The following is a 25,000-nucleotide window of genomic DNA, read 5'->3' as shown; positions in this document are numbered from 1 at the left end:
CTTCACTAACTGAACCAAGTGTTCTAAAGATGTCGATACACCTCCGCGAGAGCGCTGCCGCTTTAAATCTGATTCTAATCTCTCCACTCGCCGCCGCGTATCCTGCACACAAAAACCCTACTTTCAAAACCCTAAACCCTAATCATAAACCCTAAACCCTCTTCATAAACCCTTCTCAGAAACCCTTCTTATAAGCCCGCCTCATAAACCCTAAACCCTCTTCATAAACCCGCCTTAGAAAACCCTAAACCCTCTTCATAAACCCTCCTTAGAAAACCCTAAACCCTCTTCATAGGCCTGCCTTATAAACCCTAGAGAAGAACAAAAAGACGAAAAAGGGTTTAGGGTTTACTTCAAACCCACCAACCATCCTAGGAAAGTCTGTCTCAAATGCATCTCCGCTGCATAGCGACCGAGAAAAAGAAAAAATGCCAAGACGAAATACGTCACAACTCGAATGACGCTGCATGCATGCAAACAAACACAAAAAAGAGAAAAATAGATCAAAAAAGAAAATTAAAAAGAAGAATACTTTGCAAAGAAAAGGAAACGAATGAGCAAAAAACAAAATAATTACTCTGCATGCAAACACAAACCCTAAAAAGAGAAAAATAAATTAAAAAAAAAAAGAAGAAAATAAACTTTGCACAGCGAAGTACGAAAAAAGAAGAGAATAAAGAAGAAAAGAATGACGATGCATCCAAACACAAAAACAAAATATATTTATAAACAAAGAGAAGAAAAAAACAAACTTTGCAAAGAAGAGGAAGCGCATTTACAAAGAGAAGAAAACAAAGAATAAAAGCAAGGGAGACTTAAATCAATAAAAATACACCCATTGATGCATTGTTTATAAATAAAAATATATTATATATATATTTATATACATGTATATATATTTATATATATACATATATATATATATGTATAGATATGTACGCATATGTATACGTATGTATACATATGTATACATATGTATATTATGATTATTATTATCATTATCATAATTATTGTTACTATTAATATTAATATTATTATTATTATTATTATTATTATTATTATTAAAAAGAAAGAAGAAGACTTACACAAAAGAAGGGGCTATAAAACGCGGGTTTAAAGCCCCTCTCACCACAATAGTGGTGGCGCTTGTTCCGAAGAAAGAAATATGAATTAGCCAGGAGTACTTCGTCCTAAGAAAACAAAAGAGAAGAATTAAAATAAATTATTAAGTAAATATAAAAAGCAATAATTATACATTTATGCATATCTAATAAATACAACCCCCAACGCATTTTATTCGCTCTGGGTTTTGTTTGTTTGTTTGTTTGTTTGTTTGTGTGTTTTGAGTTTGTTAGTGCATTGTTCGCTATCAGATGATTCGTTTATCGATATTTATCTACCCTCATTTGTTAATTATTATTTATTTAATCAGTTCATATCTATTTGTTTATCTTATTTGTTTATGAGTACTTGTTTATCTTCACTTCTTTACAAATCCCGACACACCACTAAGAAGGCGCCCAAGGCGTGCATCTAGGGCTTAGGGTTTAGGATCTAGGGTTTAGGGTTTAAGGTCTAGTGTTTAGGGTTTATAATAAGATGTGGTTTGCGGTTTAGGGTTTAGGCTTTGCGGTTTGTGGTTTAGGGTTTATGATGCAGTTTGTGGCTTAGGGTTTAGGGTTTGTGGCAAATATATATGATGTATATACACATATAATATATAATATATATATACATATATAATATATATATTTATTGTTGTATATATATATTTATTGTTGCATATGCCTAGACGGGAGACGAGATCAATAATAACAGCAGGGAGAAACCCATACAAATAACTCATCGCTGTACAGGCCTCTAGAGGTGTACGTATAATATACAATATACATATAATAAATTCATAAAATAGAGATATGGTTTATGCACAATATATGCACATAATATATAGATATATGTATATATACCTAGAGGGAAGGACGACATCAATAATAACAACGGGGAGAAGCCCATACAAATAACTCATCGCTGTACAGGCCTCTAAAGCTGTGCTTTCTTCAGTCGAACGAAATTCGTCTTTGTCATCCACCTGCGCCTCCAATCGGTAACTCGCAACGCCGTTCCATACACCCCACATCGTTACTAGCTGAGAAGAATAAACAAACAACAGCAATAAACAAGAAGAATAAAGATCAAAAAGAAAGAAAGCAGCTCATCTTAGCTAGCTACAACCATGCAAACTCTACACCCTAAACCTAAACCCTACACGCTATACGCCTCCCGGCTGTAGCTAACTAGCTGGCTAGGTAGTTGACTAGCTGGCTAGGCAGTTGGCTAGCTAGCTAGCTAGCTAGCTAGCTAGCTGTCTAGCTCAGCGGGCCTCCGTTCCTTCTTTCCCCCCCGCTCTTCCCGCCTCCGAGTTCGGCAAGCCCACCGAGGCCCACCCGAACCCTAAGCCCTAAACCCTAAACCCTAAACCCTAAACCCCAGAGGGAAGCTTACAACGAAGACGGCGATGGTGGTGAGGTGTTCGGCATATCCTTTTGCTTTGGGTATGCATGCAGCAGCAGCAAGTGCAGCTGACGCGAGCATAGTGATTCCCATAGCAATATTAAACATAATTCCGATAGAGCTCTTATGATCAAAAGCACTCTGCTGATCGAAGCTCCAGGCTAGCAGCGGCCACATAGCAAGCGTTAGCAGCAGCAGCAGCACTCCCATAGGTAGCATGCGCACCCCCATCCAGTGGTTAACATTCAGAGAGAATAGTTCTTCTAAGTCGTTGCTTGTAAAAGCAAGAGGGAAAGGTCTTAAAAGCTTCTCTGCAGAGCTGCTGCCGCGCATGCTGTTGCTTCGTGCAGCCCCGCTGCTGTTACTCAGAGTGCTGCTGCGGCTTATTAAACGCGCTTGACGCTTGTGCTGCTGCTGCTGCTGCAGCAGCAAATCCTCCCTAGTGTGAAAGGCAAGGTCGTTGCCCGGGCCCAGACGCCGAAACCAACGAAGCACTCTGCTGCAGCAGCAGCAAAAATAAGAAGAACTTAAACGACTACCGAAAGGCATATACAAAGACATGTTGCTGCTGCTGCTGTTGTAGCTATGTGGATACAAACCCCAAGCCCCAGATACAGCACTAACGCTGCGGTGTTCTGTCTCATCATCAGTGAGAGGAGGTGCAGGAGAAGAAACCCCTTCGAGTCGCGCGCCCGTGTTGTAAGCAGCATCTGTTGCTGCTGCTGCTGCTGCTGCTGCTGCTGCTGCTGCCGCTGCGGTGTCCCCTTCTGCTGCAGCACCAACAGGGCCGCCTCCTCCTCCTCCTACATTATCTAAGTTCGCAAAGGAAACCGTCTTTATACGCTGAAACTCGCGGCGGCGGTCGTCTTCTCGGCTGGCGGAGCTGCTGCTGCTAGGGCCCCCCCCTGCTGCTCCTGCTGCTGTTCCTGCTGCTGCTCCCCCTCCTGCTGCTGCTGATCCAGGAGGAGGAGACGTCAAGCTTCCGGACTTGCGCAGAATGGGAGACAAACTAGCGGGAGGAGTGCTGCTGCTCGCTGGACAGGACACCCCACAGGCGCGGCCCCCGCTATACCCCAGAAGAGCAGAGGTGGGAGACGTCGGGATCGACGTTCCCTCGCCCTGGCTGTCACGCGCGTCCATCTCGAACGCAAATGCTGTTCATCAGACATTCAACTCATTTAAAGATACACACACATGCATGCGAGCAAACAACCTCTTTTTACTGCAGCGTCTAGGCGAATGTACACGAAGAAATGCACCCTGAACGATGCTGGTCGTGTTCGCTACGCTGCTAATGCCCATACAACAAAGGCACACGCCCAAGCTCGCGCTGCTGTACAGTCGGAGCAGCAGCAGCAGCAGCAGCTGGAGCTGCTGCTGCGAAGTCACGGCAGCGGCAGCAGCAGCTGCTGCTGCTGCTGCCGCTCCTGGCTCGAAGCTGACAGATGTGTCCGGAGGGATCGCATGCAGCAGCAGGAGGAACGGAAAGCGCAATGCAACGAGAAGTCCACGGTGAGGCTACATTGGTGTGTTTGCCACAGTTGCTCGGCGGCGCGTGGTGATCGCGAAATTGAATTTGGGGTTTTTCAACGGAATGCCTGCTCTTGAGGCGTCTTAAAAGAAACGCTTTCAATGAAAGTTTATTTTCATGAGAAGAAAGAAGCCGAAAATGCCTCCCAAGTCGGGAGATCGGCGAAGAGCAGCCGCAGCGACGGCGGTGGTTCGGTTCGCCTGCGGCTCGGATTTGAGGTGTACAGACACTGCTGGAGTCTGAAAAACCCGCATGCATCGCGAGAAAAGAAAACACAGAAAGAAAACGTTTTCCTGAGACTTCATAAAGCCCCGAAGCCTCTCCAGGGCAGGCCGCCGAACCCTGGGGCTGTTGTTGTTTGTTTCATTTTTCGGGTGTTCATACACCTCAGAATGTAAGAGGCAGCGGCGCCAGCGTATGAATGAAACAAACAAAACAATCTCATTAACTCAATATGCGCATTTCTTTGACACCCATCTTTGCCTATTCAATGAAACCGCTCCGGTCCGAGGGTTTCGCCCGCTTCCACTTGATCGACGGCACGATTTCTCCCTGGTGTACGTACACGGAAAAAATATCCAGTTGCTTTCTACTCGCCAATTCAGACGTAACTCAATTCCTCTTCATCTAAACTCTTCCAGCTAACGCCAGGGCGCGATCTGTTCCCGCCTCCAAATCCCTCTCTTGTTCACTGGGTGTAGCGACACTGCGCGATCTTATGGGGGAGCGTGGTGCGCTGCAGTCAACCTAAAAGACTTAGGCTGGAAACTCATAAAAGCCAGCTATATTCTCTTCTAGCGCCCAGCATAGAGGCCCATGGGCCTGGGGCTTGGGGGGAGGCAACCTGACATGAGTTGCAACGAACGTCGGTGGAGGTAGTGCTGCAATTCACCAGCACACGCACGAGTACACAAACCCTTCCTTTGCTAACTCCAAACACCGGAACCAATTCATGAGGAATGCCTCCTCTCTTGTGGACAGACTACATATGGTAAGTGACGGGGGGTAGCGGGGAAGTTTCTTCCTTCGCTAGAGGCGCAACGCCGCCTTACAAACGCGCTCAACAGAGCTACGCTACCATCAGTATTGGCATATTCTTTATTAGAGGAAGCGTTAAAACAGAGACAGCTATATTCAAACAAGTGTACTACTTATCCGGGGCACATCTCTTCCGAGATGCATTGTGGTGTAGGCAAGGGGACTGGCCATGTCAGAATTGTCTAATATTTGCGACCGTGTACTTAGCAAACCTTTTCAGAGTGGCTTGATTTCTTCCCATATGCTGAAGGGGTGTATAGCACTACTGCGTACTCCTCAACCCGCTGTTTTCTCTGCAGTGTGTGCACTTAAACTCTGTTTGCTGACCCAACGTAAACCCGGCTGTTGGCAGCCAGCACCGCACTCCAGCAGACGCTAAGGCAAAAAGCTGGAGACATTCCTGAGTTATTCTTTTGTCAGTTTATTTGGATCTAGTGGATTCATACCCTCCGCAAGGCATGCAAGGGTGCAGAGGGCTCTACCATTTTCGCAGGTAGAGCACTTTGCTGTTCGCCAACAAAGAGACGAGTTCGCTAGCATTGTAATTTTGCTCCCTACATGAAGTTGTCTTCATACCATTAATGTAGGCTGTCTAGAACGGTTCAGGGGATCACCAAAACACCGCACAACCCTTCCTAGTAAACGGCAGCAACGTCATAGCGAGAAGGAGCGACTGGGTGGCACTTAGATTCTGGAATGAAATTCTGAACATGCAGAAAACAATGCGCAGAGATAATTGGTAAATGATCAGGAGAACGCCAACGTTAGTGAGGGCCAGAGGACCATCTGCGCGGCACATTTCCCCAGGAAGAGCTACGTGCCCTCTTCGATTCAGGGGCACCAGAAACAAGCGTTGGCGTGCAGAGCACAGGCGAACGTTGAGCCTCGAATAACCTTCACACGAGAGTTTCTACTCCATGTGTATAGAGGAGCCTTACCCTGTGTTCTCTTGGCCCTTTCATTTTTCTGTTGCGAGCTGCTCCCCTCCCTCTATGCATCTCTATCGAGTCACTGCAGCAGACAGCACTTTCATTTTTCGCATATTTGGGGGGCATCCTCTCATTTGCAACTTGCAGCAACCCCCGTCTCAAGCGATATCTTAAGGTACGCGTCGGTTGGGAAGCCCGCCTTAAAGTGCCTCTACCAACCCTGGGCCACAGCGCAGAGCGCCTTGCAGGACTCATGACCGCGCAACTGGGTAACCCTGCTGAGGCGGCATGCGATAGGCAGCAGCAGCAGCAAACCTGCAGCATGTTACCCGCGCTTTTTCCCGTTGTGTTATTTTTCCTTTTCTGCGTTTGGTGGTCTCGATCCTCCCGTGACCACCTTGTCTGCTCTGGGTATACCCAGCCCTTGATTCGCGAGTAGGCACACGCGGGCGTACGCAGTTTGGAGAGAGAAGGGGGGATGATGCAGCACAGGCTGTTGGAGGTTGGTCCACGCGTTTCTATTACTGAGTGCGCACTGGCTAGTGAGGGTTACGTAACTGATTAAGAATCATCTATGGTGATAGTGCATGCATTTTCAGGGGCATGGGCATGCTTGCCTTTGGAGTTGTAGCAAGAAGTGCTGCAGTTCATGACAGAATCTGCCTTTTCTCTGCAATCTCGGCTTCAGTTCCTTGTTTCGCTGCGCCGAGTGTCTCTGGAAACAGAAGAGGGCGTTAAAACTGCTAATAGGAAATATCTCTTAGAAGGCATTTTGGTTCTCTTGCAGCACACGACTGTCCTTGGCTGAGGTTGTGGTTGATTGTCGTCACTTTGCCTGCCAGCCCTCTGCCTACTTTTTTTTATTTTTTATGTCAAAAGGCGACGCTGCTAGCTCAAAATAAAAATAATATTTTGCTGCAATGGCTCAGCAATGCAACCCCTAAAACGTGAATTTCAACAAGTTGGGAATGTTTTGTGCATTGGTGTGTTCGGAGGCTGCCGACTGTTCTTGCTGGAGATATTTCGGTCTGCTTCCAAATCCATTTATTTTAATTTATTTTATTTTCCCTGTTTTTGTTTTTGCAGTATTTGCTGAAACCTGCATTTTCTGGCTTTAAAGCTTTCGTTCCGACATGTATTGCACAAATTACACTTCTAGTGGCTAATCTGGCAGAACAAGAGCAAATAATATCTTATTAAAACTAAATCAAATCACTCTGGATAGAAAACAAGGCCATCAGGCTCAGAGTGGTCGGCTGTAACCCGGGGTTTTGGGCTGGCTATGAGGATGGCTATGCCATCTAGCTATCCAGCCCCACACCCAGGGGCAATCATATATATTACTGGATATATAATTGGAATAATTGGACACCGATAAAAAGGAAGAGACTCTTCTTTGGGGTTATACGCTGAATGCAGCGTATATATATCGGGTGCACACCAAGTAGGTGTGTATGGGGTTTACACGTAGTAACAGCAAATAGGGCTATTCACTGCATCTGGTTGCTGTTCCAGGAATTTGTTTGAACCTGGAGGGGAGAGGTCAGCAAAAACTGCCACTACCGTCATTGTCCAGAGGCAATATAGTGAAGCACCTACACAACAGAAAGGCCATCGAACCGCAGGAAGAAACAGAAACCAAAATTGTCACTCACCGCCCACCTAGCGTAACGCCCGCGGTCTAAAGGGCTGATCAGTTGATAGCCAGTGCATTGGAACAACATAAGGGGCAAAAGGAACCAACACCCTTAGCTGCATGCCCCCTTCCTGGGAGGGAGTGTATACACCCTATATAAACGGGCACATTAAAGGACGTGTTTAGAGCAGTTTAGAGTATATAATACCCCTAAAACGTCTCCACTGCTCAGGCTGGAAGATGGAAGCTTTACTACTTCGCAGCGGGAAGAGTTTCACACAGATAAAGCAGGGTCAAAATCGGGTAGCGAACTCATGGGGCACCTAGCAGGACAAGCCCTACGGTACTGGATGTACCTCTAGAAAACCATAGATTTGGTGAATTGGGAATTGGTAAGGGAACGGCTGCGGGAATGATTCTGCCATGAGGTGAACTGAAGCGCGTTGGTGGTGACAGAAATAGCCACGATCCAGTAGTTAGGAGACCATTCAGTGTTTACAAAGCCGTTTATAGAGGTAGTGGAGAGTGGAGTAACGGCCAGCCAAGCAGAATTGGTTGGCTTTTATTGCTCGAAGCTACCCTCCGAAATAGCTCTCGCTATTACCATTACACATGATGGACGGACGCAGCATTCCGCCTAGAAGGGGGCAGCAAAAAGTCTGGCCGCTTATTTTGAGTGCAGATTGGATGCATTGGAGTGTTGGGACAGAAATGCTCGCTTATTCAGAGCAATGAGATCTACGAGGAGGACTTATCCGGGGCAAATGGAGTCTAATGGTAGTCTACATAAAAAGATTGTGTCTCAACGGAGGCTTGTAGATTGCAATGGATGTAGGGGGCGTGGGCATCAAGCACTAGCATCTCTTAGTTTGGAGGGAACATACTAAACGCCCGGCGGAAACATGCACCTATGGAGGATTGGTTGGATCCTTGGGAAATGGTGCCTCTATAAAAGGTAAGCGACTGTCCTTCGGTAGTTTTAGGTCAATCCAAAGGTTATGCTCTGAGTCATGCAAATATATATGCATATATATATATATATGTGATATTCACCACGGAGGTGTGTACAGCTTTGAAAAGTAGTAACAGCACAGAACGCTGTTCACTGCACGAATGAGGAAAGGTAGCAGAGGCTGCTCGCGCTAAAGTTGGCTTTTTGCCCGTTTACACCCCCCGTCCTAAATTCGATTCATTTCAGTTTTATTCCCTTCTATTTAATGCTTGGATGACGGAGAAAAAGGCCAAACATTTGCGGAAGAAAAAACGAGCTGGCGCTTTCTTCGTCTGTGCACCCGGCGTACACGGGGGCTCGCAATGCAGTGGACATGGGGTTTAATGCAATGTAATGCGAAGCACCTCACCCGAGTTTGAAATATATGCTTTTAAGATTTCAATAAATTTTAAAAGTTACGACTACAGGAGGTACATACCTGTCGTGATATGTTGGGCTAAGCCCCGCAACGAGAGCAGCCCTTATTTAAAGTTGAATCTCTTTAAAAAGTGGTTATACTTTTCTATAAATAAGGAGGAAGGGATGGAAAACGCCAACTCCTCAAGCTTTTTACGCTCTGGGCTGTCTAGACACGTGCTACAACGGATGGTAAATAAATTCTGAAAGTCGAGGGAAAATATTCTTTTAAACCCTATTTGATGGGTTAGACATAAATATATTTTAAAACAATTCTTATTTCGGAATATAAATTCCTATCTATTTCTCTGAATCTGGAATCGCTAATAACCGTCGGTCAGCCTGAAGGCGTCATCGAGCCTTGTACACAGCGCACTTTTTTCCCACCTTCAGCTTCTTCTGGGGTATATTTTGAGGTAATTAATGCAAATATGCATAAAATAACTTTAATTTAGTTGTAATATTATTATAAATTAAAAAGAAGGAAATATTTTCAGACTTGATTTGTACGGCTTTGCACTGGTCATGGCTATTGGCTGTCCGCTGGGCCTCCTTCTGACAGTGTGCTGCAGTGTGCATTGCCTCTTGTTGCTTGCTGCATGCGCTTTAAGAGGAAAAGTTTGTGAAATCATTTGGAATGAAACTCTTCTATGCAGTCTACTCTGTCTTATTTCCAGCCCGATTCACTCGTATGGTGTACAGACAGCGTTTGCATGCACTGATATAGCATCCCTTCTCAGCCTCTGGGGTTTCTTCTGTTCCGCATCAGCACAGCGGTTTATTCATTAGCTTTTAATTGCCCTTTTTGATTTGTTTTTGTTGGGTTTTGCTGCTTTTGCCGTTCTTACTGCCTCGGGCCGCCTGGCACTGAGGAGATGCGGAGAATGCCGCGAAAAAGAAACGAGTAAAAACAAGAAGTAAACAACAACAGCCAAATGTGAATTGCAAATGGCGGGGAGAACGCCTTCAAACTCGAGTCCTTTCTCCCCCGAACTCCAGACGTTTGTCGTCACCAAGTATGACCCTCTGTTGGCTATTGTACGCGAGCTAAATGCAAGACTACAAGCTGCTGAAAAAGGTATGGTGGCGGGTCCTGCAGTTGCTGTTGCTGGTACTGCTGTTGCTGGTTCGTTACGGAGTTGTTCTTATTGCCTGGCGTTGCCCAAAATGGTTGTTGGATTTGGGTAGTGTCTTCTTCCAAGCGAGAAGACCACTGCAAAAAAATATTTCTTGCTGTGTTTTTTGTCTTCTTCTGCTTCTTTCCTTCTACAAGTTGAACCATACGTTCACTCGCTTGTTTATTAGCCTCTGCGTTTTGGGGAGCAGTGGAAGCTCAGAGAATAACAAAGAGTTACGGGCTCTGCTTTCTTCTGTGCTTGCTGCTGTCGGTGCTGCTACTGCTGTTGCTGCTGCTCTGATTCAGAGAGGATGCGGCTTGAGCGGAGGGTGCAGCGCCTGGAGCATCAGGTAGTGTCGCTGACGGATGCATTTGAAAAGGGGGCAAGCTTAAAAGATGTGCCGGACCTCGAAACCGAGGCCCACACGGGTAGACACGGTGAGATAAAGCAGGTGGAGATTTGCTGGGTTTCGGTGTTCTACATTTCCTCATTTTTCTTTGTTCTCCACATTGGTGCTTGCTTGCTTTCTAGTGTAAATATGACTTCGGGTCTGGAGAATGCATGCTTCACCTTTTAAACCATAATCTTCTTGCCTTCCTTTTTTCTGTCTGCAGCTGTGCAAGAGTTGCTCGAGTCAGAGGAGGCGCTCGCTGCGCCTTGGCTCTTTTCGTGCCAGGTGCGGCTAGTTGAATTTGAAACATAAAATGGATTAAGCTGGTGCTTTAAATTACCAAAAAAGCTCCTGAAAACCGGAGGATCGTAGAGGTTTCCCTCTGCTGGTGTTGCGGTGTACGTGCAGATCGGCACACCGACTTCCGCTTTGCAAGTTCTGTTGGAGTTCTCGCCGGATTCCACAGTGGAAGTGGACTGTAAAATGTGGAAACGAGAGGTAAACAAATATATAATGGTATTTACATTCTTGATCATTTGCGTTGCTTACTGTTTATTGCATGCACAAAGCAGCCAGCTGTGTTTATTCGTGTTTCCGAAAGGGCCGCATCTTCATCATTGCAAATTCGTTTTCTGAAGATGGCGGTGAAAAACATTTCGATGCGGCGAATAGTATAAAATACAAAATATAGGGGGAATGTACGCACCATAGAAGACTTCAATTGTGGAGTATAATACATATTCAATAATATAACAATAACAGGAATGTGCATAGCGTACAAGGTGCCCAGTATAATACAAATGCCATACCAGAAGCCGAGCACAATCAAATGCATTGTTGATGTATGGCCAATGCAATATCTCCAAATGCTGCACATCTATAGTGAACGTGTCTTTTGTCTCTGTGTGCTACTAGTGCGAAGATGTAAATATGCGTATTTGCATATTTGTGTATTTATTTGCTTTTATACAGCGCGAATAAGTGTACATATATATATATATATATACATATATATGTATATGCGTTTATATATCGGTGTACATACTTTTGGGGGGCCACGAGTGGTTTATTTAGGGACTGCAACATCACTTCTTTTTTCCTGGTTTCAGGAGGACCTGTGGATTTGTCTTTTGGAGGAACTTCCGGATGGTAAACCCTTTAAACTGCTGAGCGTCAGGGCATTTGCACTTGAAAAAGAGACAGAGAGAGGGAGAGAGAAGGCCGCAAGCCGTGATTCCCGCTTGCATGCTTCATTCTCTTCTTCTTCATTGCTCATTGCATGCATGCGTTTGCTGATTTGCCTTTTCTCTTTGCTGCAGAATTCGCTTTCCGGCGCCCCGATTCTCTTCAGCTGCTAGACCTCAGAAGAGCAGGTAAGGGGGTTGTTGTGCGCGTGCGTGCATTTTCTTGCATTCGATCACAGTTGCATGCGGAAAACAGGGTTGGTGCAAGTCAATGCTGCAACAGTAGCTGCAGCAGGAGCTGCTGCTGCTTCTGCTGCTGCTGTTGATGCAGCTGACGTTTCTGGTGCTGCTGCTGTTTCTGGGGTGTATGTGCAGCTCGTCGTGCTTTGCTGGAGTTATGCCGGGGGGAAGCATTTATTCTTGTACGGAATGTGCCGGGGCGTCGGGAGGCGCCGAATTGCCCGACTGCCATTACTCTTGTTGGTGAGTTTTTGCTCATTCTGTTTTCATTTAAATTCAATTTGAGGTGCCTTTGATGGTTCTTATGGGCGTAGTTGCACTATGCAGAAGATGCCCTTGCTTTCCTGGATTGTTTGCTTGCTTGCTTGTTTGTTTGTCTCTCTGTTTGCTTGTTTTCCTGTTGTTTGATGCTTATCTATGTGCGTATGCAGTGTATATTCTCCTCGACTGGCTGCATGCATGCACGGCTGCTGTGTTATGTTGCTTTGTTGCTTTCTTTCTACAGCTATCCTTGCTGCCGCTCTATCCGAAGCTTGGAACGTAAGCAGACCGGGGGCTTTATGAAGATCTGTATATTTTAATTCGTAGCAGAAGGGTTTTGACTGTATGCGCAGCTCAACAGCATTTGTGTGTATGCAGTTCCTATGCCCTGTTTATATTTTTTACTTCTTCTCTTGCACTTTCCAGTGGATGCATGCTGTAGCCTTCTTGTATTATAGTTGGTCCATTATTAGTGTTATATTGATTCCGTTTTCGTCTTTAATAATTTTCAATTTATTCTTTTTCTGTTTGCAACACCGCTGCGGCGATCGATGTACAGCGGGTGGAGGCGGGAGAACCGGAGGCGCTGGGCCGTGTTGCTTTGGTGCTAGATGGTGAGGAGGAGAACAGAAATAAATGCAGTTAGGAGAGCAGCAGCTTTGGCTCTAAGCAAGCCAGCTGTGTATACACTCGAATATAATACGTTAACACAAGGGAAAATACAACGAGCGTCTGTAGTGTAGTGTAGAGGCATAGAAAGTTAGGGTAAGGAGGACAGTACCAATTGCAGGGTTTAAATGAAACACCATGTTAATAGGTACGTATTTATTCTTTGTTTTATTTTCGTTTTTCTGTTTTTCTTTCTTTTTTCTGCAGGGAACGACATCGGGTCCAGACTTAGGGCGGGGAGAAAGCGGTTCCGCATAGAGCCACTGAACTAACAAACGCCAACGCATTATACGCGCGTTACATTTATAAATATTCATAAATACTAACAAATGTATATACAGATGAATTGATCTATACAAATATACACACACATCCATATATATATACGACTAGTTGTCGCATTTGTTTGTACAGAAGTGTAAGGCGGGCGGAGTTCTGCAATCGGTTTGAAATTCATTTCTTTGCAAGGGTTTAAGAACCTTTTTTTTGCTGCTCTTTTTCGTTTGTGTTTTGTAGCACTAAGTAATGCTACTTGTACATTTGGGGGCTTCTGTTTGTTTTGGTGTATTCTTTTACTTATTCGCTGCCGAATACAACAAACAAACGGCCTTCCTTCTTTATACAAACGACCACGAACGAATACTTTTGCTCGTTGCGGGCTCGTTGCACTTGCATTCATTGCTGCATTTCTGCATTATAAACAAACACTGTCCTGTATGCAGTTGTAGACGAATGGGAGAAAGACAGCAGCGGCTGGGGGGGGTTCTCGTTTTTTTGTTTACGATGTGCTATTTGTTTGCTTGATTAAAATCTGTTCAATTGTATTTCTGTCTAACTCTTTTCCTCTCTCTTTTCTGTCTCTCTCTGTGTGTTTGTTTGTTCGCTTGTTTCCTCGTTTGTCCCCGTTTGCTGCCTGTTTTGCTCTTCTGTTGTTTCATTTCTATATCGTTTATCTCTCTTCTCTGTTTCTCTTCTAGCCCTGTTCTCTCTTTTTATCTCATTTCTCACTATTTTCTGTCTTTTCTGTTTGATTTCTGTCTCCCTTTTGTAACTCTTTCTGCTCTTCGCTCGCCGAAACGCAGCAATTGAGATGGACGCCTTTGAATTTCTCTTCCTTTATTATTCATCTCTGATCACTAAACTATGGGTGTATGCACACCTCATTATTTCGTGACTCGGCTTTTAGGCTTTCGAAAATTAAAAAAGATAGAAGAAAATCCAAAGGAAAAAACAAAAGAATACTACACTCCCGCAAGGCAGATAGCCACTGACGTCAATGGGACGCCTGCTGCTGCTGCAGCAGCTGCTGCAGCAGTGCAGCAACTCCAATCGAACATCAGCACAAATCAAAAGTCTATGGAACCGCGTGTTATGTCTAAAGCCTGAGCCATTCACCAGCAGCAGCGGCAGCAGCAGCAACGGAAAGGCGGTCCCTTATGTTTTTTTGTAGAATGTTACCTGGTGCAGTCCTGCGCTCTGCATGCATATCTAGTGTGCTGCCTGTCTTGCTAGAGCAAATGCATGCACCTTTTTCAAGCGCTTCTAACAGCAGCAACGTCAGCAGAAGCAGTGCAGTCTTCTTTCTATAAATTCTAGAGGCACCGTTATTTGTTTCGTTGCATTTGGGATGTACGCCCAGCTCACCATTTTGAGGCGGATGTTTGCAATGTCCGATTGTTCAAAGTCGAAGGCGCGGCCATCAGAAATGCACTCCGCCATTTGGCACAAAAACACCCCACAGTCAAACCCGTTCTGCTGCTGAGGGGCCCCTTCCTGCAGCAGCAGCAGCAGCAGCAGCAGCACAACCACCATCACAAGGATGCACACCAATCACAAGAACGCGTTGTGGCTGGTGCGACACAGATAGACACAGCTAGCCACAGCTAGGCATATCTGGGCGCATCCACCCATAGCTATCTGGGCTGAGCTAGCCACAGCCATCCACACCTACGTAATTGGCCACATGCACATACAGATCCTAAGCCGCATTTTAGGCAACTCCAGCTACCCGCTGCATGTACACTGGAATTACTCACTTCCGGCTCGCCGTTTGGTTTGGCATACCACTCCCTTTCCTCATCTAATGCAGTGCCTGCACAGACGCAGTTGTTCCATTCAGCAGCAGCATTAGCAGCAGTACTATTAGCAGCAGCCGCATTAGCAGCAGCAGCATTACCAGCAGCAGGGACAGCAGCAGGGAACCCTCAGATTTGGAAGCAGTAGGCACTCGAGGCCGAAGCATATGGGGCCCATTACAGCAGCAGCAAAAGCAGTGGCAGCAGCAGCTTAGAAAGAAGGTTGGCTGTACCTTTTTTGTCTTTGTGCTCATCTTGGAGGTATTTTCTTAATCGCCAGGCCAGAGGTTTGTGGCGGCCTCCTAAAGAATCAAAAAACCGAATACTTTCTTTTCCTTCTCTGTCGCAAACACACAGCAAAAAACAGAAACAGCAAATAGCAAGACTCCACAGACACATACTCACCGATCTGTTATTGAATTTCATCTCTTTGTTTGCAGAGGAGAGGCAAGCATACGAAAGAAAATATTATTTGGGTACGGCGTTACTCATGCATTCGCGGCTGCGAATGGTATTTTCCTCTGCTCTTTGCCTGTCTAAATCTGTCCAATTCCTTGTTTTTAATAATCTGTTTTGCTTTCTACGGCGGTCCTATGTTTTCTAAAAGCTTTCCTCTTGACTCTGTCGTTCTTTTTGGTATCTGTTTTGAGCTCTTATGGACAACTGAGAAGGGTGGCGTCCGCTGATCTGTTTGTTTTTGCATGCAAAAAACAAACGAAAACCTCTAGAATATTCTTTCTCTCTTAAACAAGCAGAACGCAGCGTCTTCCTACCGCATGTCAATAACGCCCAGCGTCCAGTGCAGCTGCCCGAGGTGCAAAGGAATAAAAATTAAATCCTTTTCAAACAAATCAACTTTCTGGCGTCGCGTCCATCTCTGAACAACAGAAAAGAAGAAAAAACCAATCGCCGATATTTCAACAAGGAAGCGCCCGAAGTAGAAACGTCTTTTTGCGTGTTTTCACAGCCAAGTTGACGCTGAGAAGAAACTCAACTTGAATATCCGCAGATTTCGTGTACTTTCGCGGAAAAGCTCAATATTATTGGCATCAATAGCATCCTAATGCCCTGGCAAATGCGTATAAACTCTCTAAAAACAAATTAAATCGTGACAAACATCCGAAAAACGAAGAAAAAGACTAAAGAACGAATATGTCCAGCGCACAGCACGCACCCGAACGCCATCGAAGTTGTATGACTTTTCTTCGTTTCCTCCCGAGCCCGCGAGTTTGGCGTAAAAGAAAGTGGAAAAGAAAAAACAACGGCAAACGCTGAACGATTTAAACAAAACAAAACAAATGAAAACAAATAATTAAAAGGAGAAAGACACGAAACCAACAAACCTCAAACTACCACAACAGGGTATGAAGAAGAACGAATGGAGGGAACGCCAAATACAGCTGAATCTGCATGCATGTAAAATATTTTCAAAAAGAAAAAACAAACAAACACACAAAAACAATTGATGCAAAAAGGGATAAGTAGGGTTTAAGTGTGCTCCGCACTCCTCTCCATTTTCAAGTTGTTTGGCGTTGCGTTCCTAAAAACAAACAAAAGGCAAAAGTCGAATAAACAAAATAAAAACGGGGGGTTCAACAGAAGCAGCAGCAGCAACAAGAGAAAGGTGGCAATACGCAGCAGCAGCAGCAGCAGCAACAGCACGCAGCCACACTCAATAACAGCAGAAGCAGAAGCAGCAGCAGCAAGAAGCTGCAACACGGGAAAACTGCAGTACAGCACCTAACAAGGAGAAACAGGAAAACGAAAAGCAGCGCATCGTAGCAGCAGCAGCAGCAAGTACGAGCAGAAGCAGTAAGATCAGAAGCAGCAGCAGTAGCAGCTGCAGCACCTGCAGCATGTTGAGGTAGAAGTTAATAACCTCGTCGTTGAGCCAATTAGAGCCTTCTAAGCAGCTAAGGGTTTCTCTGTAAAGGAAAGCAACAACATGAATATATAAAAGAGGAGAAGAGAAGTAAACAGCAAATGATAAAACGGGAATGAACGGAAGAATGAGAAGAGCACCATACACAAAGAAGAAAATATAAAAACAAAGACCATACAAAATAAAAACAATTCATTAAAACAAAATAGGGAGATGACCGACAAAAGAATACAGAGAAAGAAACTGCTGCAGCTGTTTTCGCTGTCTCTATCTCGTGTCTCTGCTGCTGGAAGTCTCTGCGTCTGTTGTCTTTCTCTCTTCTTTTGTATCTCAGCTTCTCTGTTGCTGCTGTTGCTGTTGCCGCCTGTTCTGCTGCTGCTGCTGTTGCTGCTGCTCACTCACCACGGAAAGCAGCAGCAGCGGCAACAGCAGCAGCAACAGCAGGAGTGCTCCAGCAAAATGCAGCAGCGCGAAGCGAGACAGAAAAATGAGAGACGGGCAAAGAGAAAAGACAGACAAAAGACAAAAAGAAAGCGACAGAGACGAAAAACCAAAAAGACAAGAAGGCAAAACAGAAGAAGAGTCGAAAGACAGAACAAGAGAAATATATATATATATATATATATATATATATGCATGTATGATAGATAGATAGATAAATTGAGGGAGAGAAGGAAAGAAGCAGAAAGAAACAAAGGAAGACAGAGAAAAACAGAGAAAGAGAAGAGCAGAAACAGAGAAGTGGAATACTTCTGGTGTACGTACACCGTAATAGGAATATTAAATTTTTCAATGAGGAGACGATCTCTGTCTGCTGACTTGAAGAGGCGTTTTGCTGCTTTTATCTCTTCTGCTGAAAAAAGAAAGAAAATAAACAGAAACAAGTAAAAATAAAAGCAAAGAAATGCATGCACACTAACTGCAGCTGTTTAGCAGGCAGTAAAAGACAAAATAAACAAATACATATATAAGCATAAAAGAAAAAGAAATAACAAAGAGAGAGACAGAGAAGAAGAAGAAACAAAAACAAAAGATATACAGACAGAGACAGCGAAGGGAGGAGATACGGAGGGAAATGAAGAGGAGACAAAAGACGAAAGACATCAGACAAAGCAAAAAGCAATAAAAAATAATAAAGCAATAAAAACAAAAGACGAGAAAGTAAAAGAAACAAACTCCTCAGCAGACAGATAAAAATGCACAATAGCTAGTGCATGCAAATAGAGAGACAGAAAAAGAAGAGACAGCCCACAGAGGAGAGAAGAAAAAGAAGAAAAGAGACAAAGAAGACAGCAGAAGACAAAATAAGCAAAACCCTAAACCCTAAACAATAAACAAAGAAGAAAACGAAAACAAACAAACGAAGAAAGCAAAGAATATAAACAACAAACAAAACAAAACTCAAGAACAAAAGGAGAAAGGAGAAAGACAGAAGAGACAGAAGAACAGCAGCAATCACCTCAGAACAAACAAACCTAACAGAATTAGAAGCAAAGAGGCAAACATAAAACAAAAAGAAGAAATATAATCTAATAGAAAGAAACAAAAATAAAAAATTATAAAGACAAACACCAACCTGAAGTACAACGAGTACGAAAGCTCCTTCCAAACCGCATAGGAACTAAAGGAGGCGGAGGGGGCCTCGGCTGCAGCAGCAGCAACTCCCTAAACCCTAAACCCTAAACCCTAAACCCTAGTTCTGGCATCATGCGTTGCTCGTGTAGATGGCTGGGGGTTCATACAGTGGCTGTTATACCGGCGAGGGTTTAGGGTTTAGGGTTTGGAGCCGACGATAGTTTTTGGGGCTAGGGAAGAAAACGAAGGTTGACAGTCAGGGATGAAAACTGAGGCTAGGGTTTAGGGTTTAGGGTTTAGGCTTTACTACTACAAGACGCTTCGCCAGGGCCTCTCTTCTTCTGTCTTTTTCCTCGCGCGATAACTCCAAACTCCGAAGCAATGACAACACCGCACTCTGCAAAATGCACACCAAACCCTAAACCCTAAACCCTAAAACCCTAAACCCTAAACCCTAAACCCTCAGTTCGATGCGGCTAACTCTGCCTTCATCTCCTATGCCTTTTGCCTCAAAGCCGGGGCCCTCAGCCAGAGAACATCGGCCCCAACCCCAAAACCCTAAACCCTAAACCCTAAACCCTAAACCCTAAACCCTAAACCCTGAGGGTTGAGGTTTACCTCGTGTTGTTTGTGGGCGTCAAGCATAAGTTCCATGGCTTCTCTCTGCCGCTGCAGCAGCAGCACAGACGCTGATTGCTGCGTGCTACCCGCTAGCCGGGATCGATCAAGGAGAGGCGCTGCTGCTGCTGCTGCTGTTGCTGCTGCTGCTGCTGTTGCTGTAGAAGAGCGAGGAGGAGGCGGCAGATACTCCACTCCTCTCGATGACTGCAGCAGAGATGACATACACAGTAAACACTATATATATATGTAAATAATATATATATATATATATATATATATATATATATTATGTGTTTGTAGAAGCCTGTGAGCCGATACAAAAAACAACTCCCGCTAAACAGAAAATACGAAGACAGACTAAATAATAACAAAAGATGGAGGAGACACTGGAGCTGCTGCATCTGTTGCTGCTGCTGCTGTTGCTGCTGCTGCTGCTGTTGCTGCTGCCTACCCCTTCCTTCCGTAAGAGACTTCTGTATGTCTCGAGGCTGTCCTTTTGCTGCTGCTGCGACGGTGAGCTGTCTGTACACCCCAGGGCCCCCCAAGGAGGTTCTGAATGCACTCGCCTCCTTGCCCAATCCCACCGTACAACTCCATTTCCTGCTGCTGCATCTGCGGTTACTGCTGGGAGTGCATCGGCTGCTGCAGTTGCTGCAGTTGCTGCAGCAGCTGCTGCAGCGTGGGGGCCGTTAGGGTGCCAGTCGGGCTGAGAGGAAGGAGAGCGCAGCTGCGGAGTCGATGCTTGTTTTGTTGTTGGAATTTGATTTGCTGCTGCTGCTGCTGCTCCTTCTGTCTCCTGGTTGATCGCCGCCTCTAAAGAGAAGGCAGCAGCAGCAGCAGCAGCAGCACCGACGGCCCGCATGGGGTGTACATTCAGCTGACAGGGAGATGAAGAGGAAGACAGAGTATAGGGAGATACAGAAGAGGCTGCTGCTGCAGCAGCAAGAGCAGAAGGCAGCTCGCGACGTCCATAGGGAAGAAGATCCCCAGGGGCAACACCTAACTGAGGTGTTGCATATCCGGAGACAGACCCACGCTGCTGCAGCTGCTGCTGCTGCTGCAGTTGCTGCTGCTGCTGTTGCAGCTGCTGCTGCTGCTGCTGACGCTTCGACTCGGCTGCGTGTCGAGAGAGAAGACCGAGCATTTTGCTGCCCCAGCGGCTGCTCTGTGCTGCAGCAGCAGCAGGGCAAGCGCAGGGGAGACACAGGAAGGAGAAAGGGGAGCTGAATGACTCAATAAGAGCTAAATGCAATCCTTGCAGCACCAAAGGTGTACTAAGTAATATCCCTTAGCTTCTTCTGCACTTTATACGCCCTGAAAGAACCCCTGGGCGTCGCTGCTACAGCTGCGGCAGATGCTTCTGCTTCTGGCGTTCTTGGCGTTGCTAGTGCTGCTGCTCTTGTTGCAGCAACTGGTGATGCTAGAGCTGCTGCTGCTGCTATTGCTGCAGCAGCAGCGCAGACACGCTTTTCTCTAAAAAGTGTATTTCTAGGGCTTGGAGCTGCCTCGGGGTGGGCGCCTAAGAGACGAAATGGTGTACTTACAGCTTGAGCATTGATTTCTGTTGCAATGAACAAATTGATGCGGGAACTATAAGGGAAAAAAGAGAAACTGCTGCAGGAATGATGCTCCTCGAGATGATGTGGTATAATAACCTTGCTGCTCGTCTGCCGGCACCGGCAGACACTCAGGAGAAAAAGAGCCTTTTTAGAAGATCTATGGGCGCAATGCACTCTTTAATACGTTTTGAAATTGTAGTCAACTAAGCTATTAGATGCAACTTAGCTAGGAACGCCGTTTCGTGCAGCTTTCCCTCCGAGAACGAAGAAGAGGGGCCCTCGGGTAGAATCGGCCTCATCGTTCCTGCAATAGTTCAGGAAAAGATCGCGTTTATATTACTGCTGAAAATACAAAACAGAAGAAATTAATCAGTTTCATCCCATGGAGGCGCCGAATTGACCTTCGTTTTATCTCCAAACGCCCGTCAATTCAACAAATTCAATTTCAGGTTTCTGCAAAGGCGGACTCGAGAAGACGAAAGCGACTGAAGGGAAAAAGGAAATATATGAATATGCATCTTTATATATGCCTTCTAGAGGCAAATTATACACTTGAATACTCAAAGAAAACATCAATTTACCCCCGCTTTCCACCATTTATTTGAATCGTCAACTATACCCATTTGCTCGCCGCCATGAGCTGCGCATACACCGCGCGAGACAGTCGTCAGCACTCCACCGCGGATACTTCTCGCCAGATTATTATTTTGCATTTCTCTCTACCATTCATCCTTCATCGAATACTTCAAAACCCTCCTTCATTAACAGTAACTGGCAGCGAAGCGCGTACGTCAAGGCCTCGTCCTAGCCGAGAACCCTCATGAGCTGCAACCAACTCAACAAATTTCTGCTAAGAGAGTTCAGAAAAGGCAGCTCTAATCGTCTCTCCAGTCTCGAGACGCCCCCGATACAGCAGCACAACAGAGGGCCTAGGGCCGCTGATGATGCAACGAGAGGCAGAAAAAGCGACAAAGATATGTGCTGTTATACTTGCAGCTGCAGCTCTTGTTGCTGCAGCTTCTGCAGCAAAGTGAAAACTGCACATGTAACTGTAGCATTCAATAAACACCCTTTTGATAGTTGTACTAACAGACAGCGGCTATGAAACTGTTATTGCCTCGCCTCAGTAGCCAACCTGCAAGCTAATAGAACTAGATAGAAGTACATATAATACCACTCCCCATTGCAATATAGAGAAAACAGAAAACAAAAATCTGTACGCTTCAATATTCCTCTCCAGCAGACACATTTGAGAGTAGAAGGACAAGAAAAAGAGACAGCAAAAGCAAACGGCAGCACTAACAGCAAAAGAAGAAGCCTAGTGTTGTTTGTCTGTATCCTACGAATACAAACTAGAGCGTTGTGTTTATTTTTGTTTTGTTCTATTAAAATTTGTTGTTTCTCTGCGACAAGTTAACAGTTAATAATGTATAGTTAATGTACATGCTACACAAAGTAGTATAAAAAGCAATAGAAGGAGAGACAATTATTAATGAGAAAAGGAATACAAACGATGAACAAATCTTTGTTTTGTTTTGCTATATTTTGAATTCTTTGTTGTTTCTTTTCCGTAAATTGTTTTCGTCTTTTCTTGCTACATTTCTATCTCTCTCTCGCTCTCTCTACCTCCCTCTTGATTTCTTTTTCTGTCTTTGTTTTCTTTCTATGTCTCTCTCTCTTGCCGAAGACAGAAGAGACAAAGAGAAGGATGAAGACAGAGACAAATAGAGGGAGAGGAGGCAAAAGGAATAAGACAAAACAAACAAAGACAAAAACAGAGAAGAATAAACTAAAAGAAAGAAAGACAGCGGCAAAAGAATAGAAAAAGAGACGGAGAGACAGCATACTGCTGAAGCAAATGAGACAAGGAGACAAACAAATTTAATTTAATTCAAAGAAGATAAAGCAGCAGACTGCAACGCCACATCATCCCTGCAAAGACAAACACAAAAAGACAGCAAAGCCCTACCCAATTAACAACACCAAATCTTTCTCTGTCTCTGTCAAATATATATATATATATATACATATATATTATATACGCATGTAGATAAATGCCCTTTCATATATAGATACATACACGCATCAAAATACAATATTGATACATATATATTATATATATTTCATATATATATATATATATATATCTTCACTTATATATATATATATATATATATATTATATACACATACCACACAAACATGTGTGGTGTAAACACAGCAGAAAACAAAGCACTGTGCATACGCAGTAAGACATTATTCCTTCATTAATAAGTAAACAACTAAAGAACTAAACAAGCAAACAAATAAACAAATAAAATAGCATTAAAGGATATTGCTAACTGTCGATACACCCCAGATGTGCTGCATGACTTTCTTTGCTTTTCACTCATAAAAGAATAAAATACGCACCTTAAACTGCCTCTATAGACAAAGGTTTTTGTTGTAGAAGAATTCTCTCCCAGACCGCGAGAAGAAAGACAGCTGTGTCTGCAGCAATAAAAACAAAAAAAAGAAACAAATAAAATATATTTAAATCTAACTTTATATTTAGATAGTTGTCTAAGCAGCAATACAAACAAACTGAAATATATTACATATAGAGACATACAAACAAACACAGGAAACAAACAAACAAACAAAAGAAAGTAAACAAACAAAAGAGACAATAAACAGAGGGAATAAGAGGAATAACAAACAGGCAAACAGGAGATAAAACAAACAAACAATAAAAAGAGACAGAGAGAAGACTGAAAGAGAGAGACAAGAGACAATAAAGCAAAGAAAACCCGTAAAAAGAAGAAAATAAACAAATAAAACAAAGAGACGATTAAAAAAGAAGAGAATAAACAAATAAAACAAGCAAACAGGAAACTAAAAAGAATACAATAAACAAAACAAACAAAAAGACAACTAAAAAGAATAAAATAAACAAATAAAACAAACAAAAAGACGATAAAAAAACTAAAAAAAGAATTAAATAAATACCTGCACTGCAGCAACACGAGAAGACCAACAGGAGATATCGCGGCTTCGACAGCATCAGCAATTTCGTTAGTGAGGCGTTCCTATAACAAATAAAATAAATAAAAAAAATAAATAAATAAACAAATAAATAATTATAAATATATATCAGTTAAGAAAGAAATGTGCTTTGAAGAAAAAAGCAAAAATGAAGGCAAACGAAGACAAAGAGAGATAAAGAAAAACAAAAAAGCACAGGAAGAAAAAGAAATAAAATAAAAAAAGAAAAACAAAAAATAAAGAAATAAAAGATAAAAATAAGGAAAGGCAAATAGACAGATATAAACAGACTGAGAGACAAAGACAAAGACGAAGACGATATATATATATATATATATTGTAGGGAGAGAGAGAGAGAGAGAGAGAGAGAGAGAGAGAGAGAGAGAAAGAGAGAGAAAGACAGAGATAAACAGGAAGAGAGACAAAGACAGAGAGAGTTAAACACAAAGACAAGACAGACAACAAGACAAAGACAGAGAGATTAAGAAAACAAAAAAAGAGAAAACGCAGCGTGCAGGAAAGAAAGAAAACAAACAAACAAACGAACAAACAAACAAACAAAAACAAATTACCTGCAGCTGCAAACGCCGTGCATACACCTCAACAATACGAGAAAACTTCGATAAACCCAAAATGTGGTGTCTAGGCAGGTACCTGCAAGCAGCAGCAGCAGCAGCAACAGCAGCATTTGCAGCAGCAAGAGCAGGGCAGCAGTACTGCAGCAGCAGGAGCATTCCTTATGTGTAGCAGCAGCAGCACTAGCAGCAAAATTAACAAAATCCAAAGCAGCAGCACTTGTAACAACAGCAGCAGCAACACGTGCAGCAACAATTAGCAGCAGCAGCAGCACTGTCAGCAGGACTAGCAGCAAGTAGAGCAGCATTCACCAGCAGTAGCAGCAGTATTAGAGCAGTATGAGCAGCAGCAACAGCAGCAGCAGCACCAGCAACAGCAGCAGCAGCACCAACAGCAGCAGCAGCAGCAGCAGGAGTAGCAGCAGCAGTAAGAGTTTGCCTACACAACAGAGCAAGTGCCTTCGAAGGGTAGGAGGTGATGCTCGCAAATAGAGTAAACTTGCAAATCTTTTGCGCAAACAAAGCCCGAAAAACCAACAGGCACAGAGAAAACGCCGCCCCCAACTGCTGCTGCAGCAGCAAGAAGAAAAGAAAGACAGCAGCAAAACTCAGTAAAAGAAATATAATAATTCAATTAATTATTTAAGGAATAATATATACGATGCTATTGACATACTCGTCGCAGTCGCTGTCTATACACCTCAAATGCTGTCAATATATATATATATATATATATATATATGTATATATATATATATATATATATGTATCCTC

The 25,000-nt window shown here is 43.9% G+C and overlaps 3 protein-coding genes across 3 annotated transcripts in view; 1 reads left to right on the top strand and 2 right to left on the bottom strand.

Annotated features, from left to right (window-relative positions):
* EAH_00005820 (hypothetical protein) overlaps positions 1-3,651 on the bottom strand; it is a gene marked incomplete at both ends in the record, with an annotated part of 6,090 nt that extends 2,439 nt beyond the window's left edge. Inside the window, 5 exons of the mRNA XM_013396387.1 lie at positions 1-102; positions 364-463; positions 1,086-1,190; positions 1,968-2,146; positions 2,503-3,651. The exon at positions 1-102 is cut by the window's left edge and continues 888 nt beyond it. Of these exons, the coding sequence (XP_013251841.1) occupies positions 1-102; positions 364-463; positions 1,086-1,190; positions 1,968-2,146; positions 2,503-3,651 (1,635 nt within the window). The remainder of the gene's footprint in view (positions 103-363; positions 464-1,085; positions 1,191-1,967; positions 2,147-2,502) is intronic.
* A 6,350-nt stretch (positions 3,652-10,001) lies between these two features.
* On the top strand, positions 10,002-13,188 carry EAH_00005810 (hypothetical protein, conserved; the record flags this gene model as incomplete). Its single annotated transcript, XM_013396386.1, has 10 exons — positions 10,002-10,131; positions 10,477-10,608; positions 10,786-10,847; positions 10,971-11,060; positions 11,672-11,711; positions 11,882-11,935; positions 12,122-12,229; positions 12,492-12,526; positions 12,807-12,861; positions 13,124-13,188. The coding sequence occupies 10 exons, from the start codon at positions 10,002-10,004 to the stop codon at positions 13,186-13,188; spliced, it is 771 nt and encodes a 256-aa protein (XP_013251840.1).
* A 1,074-nt stretch (positions 13,189-14,262) lies between these two features.
* Positions 14,263-20,213, bottom strand: EAH_00005800 (ulp1 protease family, C-terminal catalytic domain-containing protein, putative; the record flags this gene model as incomplete). Its single annotated transcript, XM_013396385.1, has 10 exons — positions 14,263-14,298; positions 14,561-14,689; positions 14,953-15,008; positions 15,225-15,331; positions 15,765-15,868; positions 16,166-16,262; positions 18,450-18,538; positions 18,756-18,845; positions 19,067-19,273; positions 19,521-20,213. 10 exons carry the CDS (start codon positions 20,211-20,213, stop codon positions 14,263-14,265), a joined length of 1,608 nt encoding a protein of 535 aa, XP_013251839.1.
* Positions 20,214-25,000: the final 4,787 nt, after the last annotated feature.

The sequence above is a fragment of the Eimeria acervulina genome, genomic scaffold (assembly GCF_000499425.1).
Source record: "Eimeria acervulina Houghton genomic scaffold, Eah_scaff24, whole genome shotgun sequence".
NCBI lineage: Eukaryota > Apicomplexa > Conoidasida > Eucoccidiorida > Eimeriidae > Eimeria > Eimeria acervulina.
Note: the sequence above shows the minus strand (reverse complement) of the source record. Positions and strands in the feature narration are given on the sequence as shown.